The 11768-nt window shown below is 43.7% G+C and overlaps 1 protein-coding gene across 5 annotated transcripts in view; it reads right to left on the bottom strand.

The window, feature by feature from the left end:
• Positions 1-11768, bottom strand: part of FAT1 (FAT atypical cadherin 1) — a 129913-nt gene that overhangs the window by 1800 nt on the left and 116345 nt on the right. For 2 of the 5 annotated variants that reach the window (XM_064585662.1, XM_064585663.1), the window contains exons 21-27: positions 10899-11056; positions 9804-10266; positions 8153-8306; positions 7903-8013; positions 5959-6590; positions 5135-5272; positions 513-548 (exon numbers count right to left, since the gene is read on the bottom strand). In XM_064585662.1, coding sequence (XP_064441732.1) covers positions 513-548; positions 5135-5272; positions 5959-6590; positions 7903-8013; positions 8153-8306; positions 9804-10266; positions 10899-11056 — 1692 coding nt within the window. Of the gene's footprint in view, positions 1-512; positions 549-3238; positions 4511-4590; positions 4644-5134; positions 5273-5958; positions 6591-7902; positions 8014-8152; positions 8307-9803; positions 10267-10898; positions 11057-11768 lie in introns of those variants that run through there. The other 3 variants (XR_010409723.1, XM_064585665.1, XM_064585664.1) reach the window with 3 other exon arrangements.

Below are 11768 nucleotides of genomic sequence, written 5' to 3'. Positions count from 1 at the left end.
CTGTTCAGGCTCAGGACACAGTGAAGAAGTTTGGTCCTTTAAACGCTTGATGCAACTGTTTAAGGTAGTAAAAGTTATCTTTAACATGCTAACATTTAAAAAAATTCCTTTATAATCATATAAGCTTTATACTAAAAACTACGAATGACATTAATATAAGTATGTAACAAAGCATGCCTCCAAATCAAGCAAAATGCAATCCGACACTGAAAAACAGAGCACAATTTTGATCAACCAGTTTTTGTTACTTTTACAAGGACAAAGGATCATTTTAGGCTATATTTTTTTAAAAAACCTCCTGATGTGGGAATGCCCCCCCCCCCCCCCCCCCCCCCCGGCAAGGATTACGGAACTCCTCTGACACACAGGCGAGGCGACGTGTTTAGAATGCAGCATACAAACAGCTCTGGACTTAGTTACTGCGGCAAACAAGTGAAGCAAGTCAGCCTTGGGTCAAATTTTACCAATGTTTTTTAGTGAGTATCAATGAACAACTGGCATGCATAAGTCACCTCTTGATTTGCTGAGGTCAGGAGCAGCCAAAGACTCTTTTGGTGGCAGAGTAGAGAGAAAAGAAAACATTTGTAATTAAAACAGAAAGACGGCTGAAAAGGCAATCAAGATCAGTACATAATACAATGCCAACTGTTTATCAAGGCCCAGTCAGCCATGGACCAGGCCTCTAAGCCATGATCTACAGAAGTTCCAAATGGCTGAGAAATGTACGTAGCACAAATGAAACGGGACAGGGGAGGACAGGAAAAGATCGGGATGAGGAACTTTGCCAGGGAACTCAAACATGAATTTACTTTCTTTTCCTTTTTTTCTGGCAATCTGAACCTGAAAGCACAGGTTAAATAATTAAATTATTATTTAGTCTAAAGTCTAAAGGCTCTCTACTAAATGTAAATAGGAACTTAAATGACACCTTCATGATACTGAGCAATATGATGACAGAATCCAAATACATCTAAAGCTACCTAAGACACACCTGACAGCACATTACAGCGCTCAAATGTACGTTACGTTCAGACAAATTCACCAACGTAGGGACTTGTGAATCGCTAGAAGAAACTCTCTGCAAACCTTGCCCATTCTGAATGTGACTTGACATTCCCATTGTCCCCTTCTCCTGGGAGAGAGCATGAGCTGTGCTTACTCCTGTCCCCAGCCCAGCACTGCAAGGCCGCTCGCTCCTTCAGAACTCCCATCTCATACCGGAACTCCAGCACGAAGACCGGGAAAGAAGATGTAAATCCCACGTCAGTCAGGGCTTTGGCCCTGGGCAGGTTGCTTACCCTGGCTAAGCTTCAGGTTCTTATATTTGAAAGGGGAGTGGAAATCCCTTTATTAGGAGGATTAAATCAGAAAATGTAGGTCGAGCCCGAACTCCTAGGATTGTCGTGATTCTCATTCTTGGAAAGTAGTAATCATGGTAGAAACAGGGTCACTGCAGTGCTTTTCGGAACAAAACCAATGCTTTCCATGCATTCTACAATGTTCCTGAAAACCCATGTAATAAATTTGGAACAAACAGGATCTGATTGATTGATGGTTCTCTTCCAGGAATTTAAAGCTAAAACTGAAACGACCATGGTGGTTCTAAAAAATGAATAAGCCAGTATTTAGTCAATGTGTATCTACAGAATTGTTCTTAAAATCTACTAAAAATGTGGTAATTTCTTTGAGAGGATTGACAACCTTTGTGACTCCAGAGGCACTCGATTCTTAAAATTCAAGCATTCAACTTTAAATACAGTTTCTATTATTTTTCAATGAAGGAGATCCCATGAAAGAACGGTTTTAAAGTTCTTTTTAAAATTCCATCAATATTTATAACTAAAATCCACTAGACAAAATACAGATTACTTTCTGATTGACCAAGACACAGTACCTGTTCTTAGGAAGGTACAACCCTCGGCCTGGCCTGCCCTATCCCGAAACCATCCTTCCTTCTCAACTCAATCCTGAAAACATACATGTCCTCCCAAAGACGATCCCCTATGCCTAATGCACTCTTGATGGTGTAATAAAAAGATAAATTCTAAACCCTCCTGGGGATGGGATTTACAGTTTAAAAGCTACTAGGCTGTGCAATTTACGTGTGATTACTCAAATTTCAGTGCATTAACAAAGGGCTGATTTAATTTAAAGTAACTTTAGGTGCAGATCAATGCCCTTTCACAGAATTGTGAACAGAGAGATAAAAGCTTCATATTAATTTTCACTAAACCATATAATGAAAATAATTACTTTCTGCCATGTTCTATCATTATCCTTGATCACACTCAGGTAATTATAAAAGCTGTGTGTTAGTGTTATTCCTATGAAGAGGGTTTAAAAAAAAGTGTTTAGCTAGAATGACTTCTAAGCTTCTTAATCCTGTGTCATGTAAAGCCAAGTTGTCAAGATCCTATGGGTCATTTCTGGTATCTACACAAATTCACTGTGAGTGGAAAAAGAGACAAAGACGCAACACACATCAGAATATCTTTGTAACGTACCTCGATTATGAATATACATACACACCTGCACAGAAGTACTCAAGCCCGTCAAAACCACAAACGACTTTTTTTATAACACTACATACAACAGGCGAAAGCACTATTCTAGTGGCAGTCAGTATGAACACAAACACACAGCACACTTATCGTGACTATACCTTCTTCATCCACCGTGTCAACGACAGCGTTGACAAGGTGTATTACAGTCACTATGGAAGCTTGTGAAAAGGTTCAAAAGGAGTAAATTAGGAAAATCTTCAGTTAGAAAACAGTGCATTAAATAGGATTTCTTTACATTATATAATCTCTACCTAATTTAAAAACATGAAAACTTTAGCATAACACATAATATAATTATGCAGGACCCCTATACTCTCGCTATTATATAGCTTAGACATTTTTCTAATCAAGCGATACATATTTGTTATTAATCAAAGGGACAGAGTAACCACATTATACTATAATTTAAGACATATTTTAGCTCTAAGTTTTCTCACCTACAGATCTAGTCATGCCAAAACAATCCTTATTTTAATATCTCATGGGCAAAAGACTTCACATTTAAACAGTAAAGTGCTTGCTAAGCCAATTTGCTGGGTTTAATGAATTTGTACATTCCAAGAAAAAGTGAGCGTTACATAATAAGATAAAATACGTAACATAAATACAAAACTGGCTTTAATTCTGTTCTGTGTGCCCCCAACTCCAAATTTCTTATCTTTTTTGCAGACAGGCTAACAGCTGGGGAGCTAACATACTAGCAGAGAAATGCAGACTGTCTGCCTGGCTGTTTCCTAGGTAAATTCCCTTTTATTTGTAGATCAGACTGTTTTAAAGCATCTACGCCAAGATAAACATGTGTGCGTATGGTAAACTGAAAAATGGCCCTCCAAGACGTCCACATCTAATCCTGGGAGACGGGGAATATGTTAGCATCCCTGGCAAAGGGACCGACTTGGCTGATGTGATTAAAGATCTGGAGATGGGGAAGATTTTCCTAAATGGTCTGCAGGAGCCCAATGTATTCACAAAGGTCCTTAAAAGGGCAGAATCTCTCCTAGCTGTGGGTGTAGGAAGCAAAGACTACAGGAGAATGGCTGAAGAGAGGCAATGCTGTCTTTGCAAGAAGACAGGCTTCTAGAAGCTGGGGAAGGTCAGGGAGCAGGATCTCCTCTAGAGGGGGCAGAAACACAGTAGCCCTGCCAATACCTCCGTGTGAGCCCACTGACCTGTGGTGGGATTCCTAAACTACAGAACTGTAAGATGATAAATGTACCTTGCTTTAAGCCACCACATTTGTGGTAATCTGTTACAAAAGCCTCAGAAAACTAAAAATATAATTAACAGACTTTATGACTGATAAAAATTAAAATACAAACACTCCTGGATATGTTTTCTTTCTCACACTGCGTTTTCCAGAAATTAACTTTCATAACTAACAGACCACAGTTTATTACAAGTATTTAGGACTATTAAGAAGAATGATGTTTCGAGGAAAACACTGACAAGATTCTGAAATGTATTTATGAAGAGCATTTTAGGAACCAAAATATAAATTACATAAACTGGCAACACTACTGTTTTAAATTAAACCTAATGGAAGAAAGGATTCTATTCTTTTGGTTTAATGAGCAAAGCTATGCTCAGAGACTCCGTTACTAAGTAATAAATAATAAACACAGGTGAACTCTGATCCGACACATAACAGGCTTGGAATCATAAATGAATGGAGTCAACTCATGGCCATCTTTAGTTTGGAAAAAGACTGCAATATATTATGAACTGTATTACTCTGGGTTTAGAAATAAATGATAATGGGTTATTTCTTTCCACCAAATATTTGAAATGGTTAAACACATTACATTTTTAAGGAAAAAAAAAAAAGTCAAACTTACTAATTCTGAGCTGCAAAAATTTCCACCAACAACTATTTTATTACTGAATATTGACCATTTTCTCTACTGGTATGTGTTAACATGGCAAAGCTGGTTATTAACGCAGTTTACCTAGGGAAATCAGATCAACATAACTGGCATCAAAGATCCCACTGTCAAACTTTCTTCATTAGAAATATAATCAAACTTACTAGCAATCTCTTAAACTGCGCTCTCAGTCAGTACGCTCTGATCCAAATGGGAGCTGGGGCCGCAGGGGAGTTGGGGGAAGAGACAAATAAAACCTTGTAATAGCGAAGGAGCTACCGGAGCTGAACATTTCCGACTACCGCTTTGCCACCCGGGGGGCACAGGAGTAGGAGGATGGGTCGGGGGCTGTGCTTAAGAAAGCTGCTGCATTTTTTTTTTTTTTTACCCCCACAAAATCTCTAGAACATTTACTGTTGTGGGGAAAAAAAAACCAAAAAGCCCTAATCAGAAAAGATCTTCAGTATATTTTCTTCCCTATTTCTGACCAGCTGCTGCAGTTCAAATGCCTATCCCGTTAGGAATGTCTGAAATATTTTCCCCCGCAGATGTTCATGCAGGTTGTACAAGGGGCTGTGGGCTGTGTACCGGTGGTCCCGAGTGGGACGTGACCACAGTCAGAGCCTCCACGAGGGCACTGGGCACATCCGCAACATTCCACACACTGCACCACGCCCACAGCGCGGCATTTCAAAACTCTTTACTCACCATTATCATCGCACGACTCGGACTGGAAGGAGCTGAGGGACTGCACCTCCGACAGGCTTTCCCGGGCGCTGTATGGGTGGGAAGGCTTTTCCTCCAGGGGTTTCTTGGAAAGACAGGGATCGAGGTCCACTACCTTAGCTAAAAGGAAGAGGTGACAACGGTCAGCCCCGTGAGGGTGAGGCCTCTGGGTGGTTCACTGCTGTGTCCTCACACAGAGCAAGCAGCACCCAAATACTGCCTGAGCCCGACCAACTATGGGAACAACTGAAAGAAAAAAGGAGCATCCGAAAAGCAAACCAAAAACCTACAAACCTGCAAGCATTCTTGCAGATTCACAGCACAGAAAAATTCTCAATAACCCCGCTTGTGGAGATCACGAGACAGTATGGGGACTTAAAACTTCCTCTTAAAAAGGCATACATAGCCATTTTTAAAGCATCAAAAGATATGGTAGGCCACTGCTATAAATACTAGCACTTCTGACTTTAAAAATCCATCATGCCAAATGCCCTTCCTAATTTGTCATAAAAAGCCCCCAAAATCCTAATCGAGAGCCCATATCCATCCCCAAAATGACAGGCTCTCTCCCGAATATTAGTGTGAGCAGGACTAGATTCAGGTCCTCGATGCCCAGGACATCACAGCCCCGGCGCTCCGCCAGGGCAAGCTTCTCACATCACACCCAGGGTCTCTGGAGTGTGAGCCTACATATCAACACCACAGGCTCCACAACGTGACTGGACCCAGCCGAAGCTCTGGCAAACTGTACAAGGTCACCGTTCAGCTCAGTGACATTTTATGCAGATGCAAAGGGCCACTCTTACTGTCGTAGTCGAAGTCCCAGCTGGGTTTCTGTATGGAGTCGCTGTCGGAAGGGGAGTTTGAAGGCGGCGGTGGAGGCAAGTTTGGGGCCACGCTGCAGACGGCCACGGCTTTCCGGTGTCCGTGCACAGACTCGGGGTTAAAGGTGCTGAACTCCGGATGCTCTGGGATGGCAGATCCTTCAAAGGAATTGCGGTCCAGGTTGTTCCTGGAGTCGCTCGGAATGCTTGGAGTGTAGGAGATAGGACGGACAGGCACCTGGGGGGGTATGTCTGAGTAAACGTTCTTATTGAGCTTTGCATCGAAATACGGTCTTTGCAAGAAAGCGGCGCTGGGGCCCAGGTGCTTGTCCTCGGGTTCAGCCTGCTGTTTCTGCTTCCGACTGATCATCTTGCGGCAGAGGACAAACACCACCACCAGCAAAAATATCCCCGTTACGAAGACGAGAATGCCTATGCCCTCGGCCAGTCCGATGTTCCAGGGAGTGGACACGTACTGATTGGGCGAGGCGTCCTCACAGTGTCTGCCCTTGTACTCTTGGCTGCAGTTGCAGTGATAGGAGCCGTGCGTGTTCTCACACAGCGCCCCGTTGCGGCAGGGGCTGGTGGCACACTCGTCAACGTCGCTCTGACACCTGCCAAGAACGAGGACAGACACTTGCCACACACGTCGCGCCAGGCCACGCCCGCGGTTCCCAGAGACCAGGGACCGACCGAACCCAAACAAAACAGAGGCGGTAACCACCAAAAACACTACCAACAACAGTCGTGACCACAAAACACCTCTCGAGGAGTAATTAAGCACGAGAGTCTATACTGGGGACGTCGGGGAGATAAGCATCATGTCACGCCCTATTTAACTGCGAGGTGACTAAACCAAACTCCCGGGCTAAGCATTCAGTCTGTGTCTGATTCTCTTTGCTCAGAATGTGCATTTGGATAAACCGTATGCTGGAAACTGTCCTAACAGGCTGGGCTCAGATTTCGCATCTCCCTGCTTGGAAATACAACAGTCGCATAAAACATGGGAAAGGTTAGAAAACTGTTTCCCATTTCAAGACATTTCTCCTGCTGAAAACCTCCCACGGCCCCTCCCCTGACGGAACCTTCCTGGGCCTCTCCACGCCCTCTGCTCTTCCAAGCGGGGGCCCTGTGCAGATGTGCCCGGCCTGTCTCAAACCCTCCCTCCTTTAATAAAGTGTATCTACTGCCCCCCCCATACTCAATGGCCATTCAACATTTGAGACATTTTTGTCAAATATATTAGGTATCAGTTGGCTGGAATTAGGAAGGTCAACTTAGGAACGGAGACCACGTGACTGATGGCAAAACTCACGACTCTAAGCACCGCTGAGCAAAAGCACAGGCAGATACCTACACGCAGCTCACACTCAGAGCCTTCACACAAGACCGACGGTGCACACTTCAGGGAGGCATGAGGCACGTACAAAGAACATGTACAGAGTCACTTTATAAACGGAATGAGTGAAAGGGCATCTGGGAACTAAAAACTCGCCGCCTTCAAGGTGTACGCAAGCCCCGCTGTGCCTCATTTTCCTCCCCTGGAAAACGGGTGCTAGATGCTAGATAAATGTTAGTTACGGCATATTCTGAAGAGAGGTCACGGTCATCCCACTCCGAAGACCGGTAACCACCTCCATGCGTGTCTGCCTTAATAAAACCATCATTCCACAAACACGTCCTGCCTGCAAGAACCTTGCTGATCCAAGATCTCTGAAGCGCAGAAGTAGGTATCCTCAGGCACTACGCTGTGTTTACCTGCTCAGTATTTTAATGAGTGAAAGGATAAAGTCTACAAGGACCTAAGGGTGGGGAACATGAAAGTCTAAAGCAACGTCGCCCAAATGAATAAAGTTCTGTCGCATCTGCGAATTGACGTGACACGACAGGGAGACGCAAATACAAATGTTGGAAGAGGCCAGTTACCTTTCTCCCCTAAAACCCGAATCACACTGACAGACAGCACCGTCCAAACTGTCAAAGCACGTTCCACCGTTTTTACAGGGCTCATCCTTGCAGTAAGGGCTAAGCTGGCACCTGGAGGACACGGAAAGAGGCATCAACGTCACACTTTCACTGCAAAGGAATCCAGCACAACAGAGAACAAGAAGTAAACGTAGTCCTACGTATGAAAGGGAGGCATTTTAAGAAGTTTCATCCGGAGGGCTACACCGACCTCTGACCGGTGTATAATCCTCTGCACTGACACAGAAAGTCCCCGTTGTCCACGATGCACGTGCCACCATAAAGACACGGGTTGGAGGAACACGGGTTGACACTCAACTCACAGTATGTCCCGATGTACAGGGCGCTGCATTTGCAGTAATAACCTGCAGGAGCGAAAGGGAACAAAAAGGTCCAATCATTCAATAACTCAAAGAATCTATCTCAGTATAATATTGGTTTTGACTTTTAAGAGAAGCCTTCGTTCTCTGAGACCCATAGAAGTTAGTACAATTCGTATTCCCTCTGGGTACGATGTCGTCGTTATCAACAAAATCTAACTTCCACTGTTGGTATAACCAAACCAAAAGAGCTGAAGAGAGAACTCATCATCAGCTTGACTTAATCATAATTTATGTAAGGTCACTGGGCCAAGCGTAGAGAGCAGGGAAAAACAGTCCTTTATTTGAGTGGCCATGCCAACTAACAACACTTACTACCAAACATCCCCATTTATTTGCAGCTCCCAAACTTTTAAAGGCTGAGATAATAATGTGAAAGTATTCGGAAGACTATGAACTACCATCAAGGGAAGGTGATTGTCCAATGTGTCCAAAGGAGCACAAAGAATGTCAGACTTTTGCAAAGACTGTGACATGGGACAGGGTGGTAGACTTTTTCCAGCTGTTTCTGGGGCAGGACTGCACTTCCCTGCTGCCTCTGAAGGTGGGCACGGCTGTGGGAGTTTCTTTGGCCAAAGATGCGATACTCTAGAGAGCTAGAAGCTTTAGGAGCCCGTGTGTGGCACCACTTTCTCGCCCTCCTGCTGCTACAGGGATCGTGCTTGCACGTTTCAAGAAAATGCTTCTCTCAGTCTCATCCCTGAGTCAACGAGGACAGCGTCCTTGCTGACCTGACTTGGACATGGAACATGAGCACAGGATAAACTTTCATACTTTCATGCAGAGTATTATTCTGGGGATAACCTGGCCTGTTCTTTGTGTGGCGTATGCACAAACACTTCCCAAAGAAAATAACACAAAGCCAAATCCTTGGAAATCCCAGTGAAGTGCTATTCTGATTTTTGCTCCATTCATTACACAAAGCTCTCTCCTGATGAGGCACCATGACTGTCCTTTCATAGCTTCTATTACTGGGAAGGGGACAAACAGGGCAGGTTAACAAACGCCACAGAGTACTCTACTACGCTAAGGCTTCAGGACACGACTGGCGACACTTCAGGAGGGCTCAAGGCATTCTGGAAAACCAAACCCCGTCTGTAGCAAGGCCAGCAGTCCCTAGGTGCTGAGCCATCAGATCTAAGGGAGCTCTCAAGGAGGACTGAGCGTACGGTTCTGAGTCCCACTGGCTCAACGCCGATGTGGTTGGAAGAAGAGTGCGCAAAACAAACACACAGCACAAGGAAGAAGAGGGCAGGGTTAGCTGTGGTTCACCAGTGGTTCCTGGTGCAGAACGAGGAGGTCCTGCAGCCTGACTGGGGGAAGAATCCTGAGTCCAGCCCTGCTCTGGTTTCCCTCCATTCCAACACTGACTGCAGGATCTGACACCATCGTGTGAATGGGAAGGGAAAACAAAGACTTGAGGAACTTGCCAAGGGCCTCCGCGCGTAACGCTCTGAAGATGACTAGCATGACGAGGCCTACCTCCAGGAGGTGAGGGGTGGCAAATGCCTCCGTTCTGGCAAGGGTCGCTTGAGCAGTCTTCGGTAGCTGTTAGTAAGCACCCAGGAGAGACGTCCACCCATTCTTCAATGTGCGCGTGGCTTCTCGGCTTGTTATTCAGAGGGAGCTCCTGCCCATTCAAGTAAATGGAGTCCATACAGCCCCTGAAACCGTTCCCGACTTGGGGGCTTCTCCCGTGCCTGGTGCCTTGCTGACGGATATGGCCACCGAAAAACACATGGTTATCCAGGTTTAGGGTTTTCAGGGTCCCGGGGGCTGTGCCTGACGCCGTGTGAACTTGGTCCAGAACCAACCTAGCATAGTTTCCATTCACTTCTAGAGACACGGCATGCCACAGCCCATCATTGACTTGAATGCTCTGCACAGACACGATGCCAGGACCACTTCCACAGTCAAACTTGTACTGTAGCCTTCCGTTATGAATCTGTGATAAAGACAATCACCGCTCACATTACCCTCGCAGGATCGTCAACGAGGAACGCTGACCAAACATCCAAAGGAGAGGTAGGTTTGGCGACTGAAGGGAAAGTGAGTGAGACTGCATTTTAAGCACTGCAGAACACACGCTCGTCTCATCACTGCGCCAAGAGTAGAAATGAACCTAACGCAAGTTCAAGTGCCAACTGCACCTCCAAAAAGCATCATGGAAATCACCCACAATTAACTGTTAACTGAATACCAACCAAAAATAGCATCAGGTAAAATCAAAAGTGGATCATGCATTTAAAAAAAAAAAGGTAATTATCACTTACAAGCACTTGTGAATACTCTCTATAAACTGTCTAACATTAATAAGATATAATACCACTTGGAGTTTGAATGTTAACTGTCACATGACCTAAAAAAGTTCTGAGACACTGAAGTCCATTTCTATACTACTGCAGAGCAAAAATAGCTTTTTAGCCCAAGAGTCTAAAACTCATAGAGATATCAAGGAACTATTTAAGTGTGGAATAAAACCATTTCCCTTAATTTTTTTTTTTTTTTCCAAAAATGGACAATGTGAACATGAAATGGAATTCCGTGTTTTTAAGGTCTTCGGGTACAAAAACGTACCTCCAAGATGCTGTAGTCAGTCCCACGTGCGTACATCACAACCGCGTGAGCCGAGTACGTTCTGAGCCTCATGGTCAGTTTCATCTCCAATTTGTTTTCATTTTCCATTAGACGGTATTTCACAAAGCTGTTTCCAGTAAATGTTACAGATGAACTCCCTGTGAATCACAAAGAGGAAAACATAAATCAGAACCAAGCTGAAGCATATTTGTAAAAGTGAGATTCCCCCCAACACTGATCCAAGTTTTAAGGTTACAACATTACAAAATTCAATTCAATGGAAAATGTCTATTTGCTTTAATAAAAAACACATCATAACTGGATTTCCTTTTGGAAGAGAATTGGACTACTGTATCAGAGAGAAATGAATTCTAGAACAATGAAAGATCTAAATATAAAAAGGTTCAATATAAAATTATTAGAAGACAATTAAGGAAAATATTTACATAGCCTCAGGTGGTTTGGGGAAACTTTTCAAGCAAAATACAATGAAATTTGCAAAAATGATGAAAATAATATCACTCACCAGAGGTGGAAATAGTTATGTAAAACTATACAGAACCGACAAAAATTAAATTTCAAAATGACAAGAAATACTGTAAACAAATCAAAACACCAATAATAGACAGTGGGATGGAGATAACATTCATGCTCACAGCACACAGAATGTTCTACACACTAAAAACAAGAAACAGACAAATAACCCCAACAAGCAAGCAAAGAATATGAACAGGCCAGTCCAAGAGAGGAAATGGTAGTAGGAATAAATAAAACTTTCACAAGAAGCTGGAGCAATGCAAACTAAAATAACCAGGTATCATTTCATGCCCACTGGATGGGGGAATTTGTTTTTTAATTGAAAACCATATG

This window comes from Mirounga angustirostris, unplaced genomic scaffold, assembly GCF_029215605.1.
Source record: "Mirounga angustirostris isolate CCGP_5_RB_7025 unplaced genomic scaffold, mMirAng1.0.hap1 SCAF_2, whole genome shotgun sequence".
NCBI classification, from domain to species: domain Eukaryota; kingdom Metazoa; phylum Chordata; class Mammalia; order Carnivora; family Phocidae; genus Mirounga; species Mirounga angustirostris.
The sequence above is the reverse complement of the archived record's forward strand: the minus strand, read 5'-3'. Positions and strand labels throughout refer to the sequence as shown.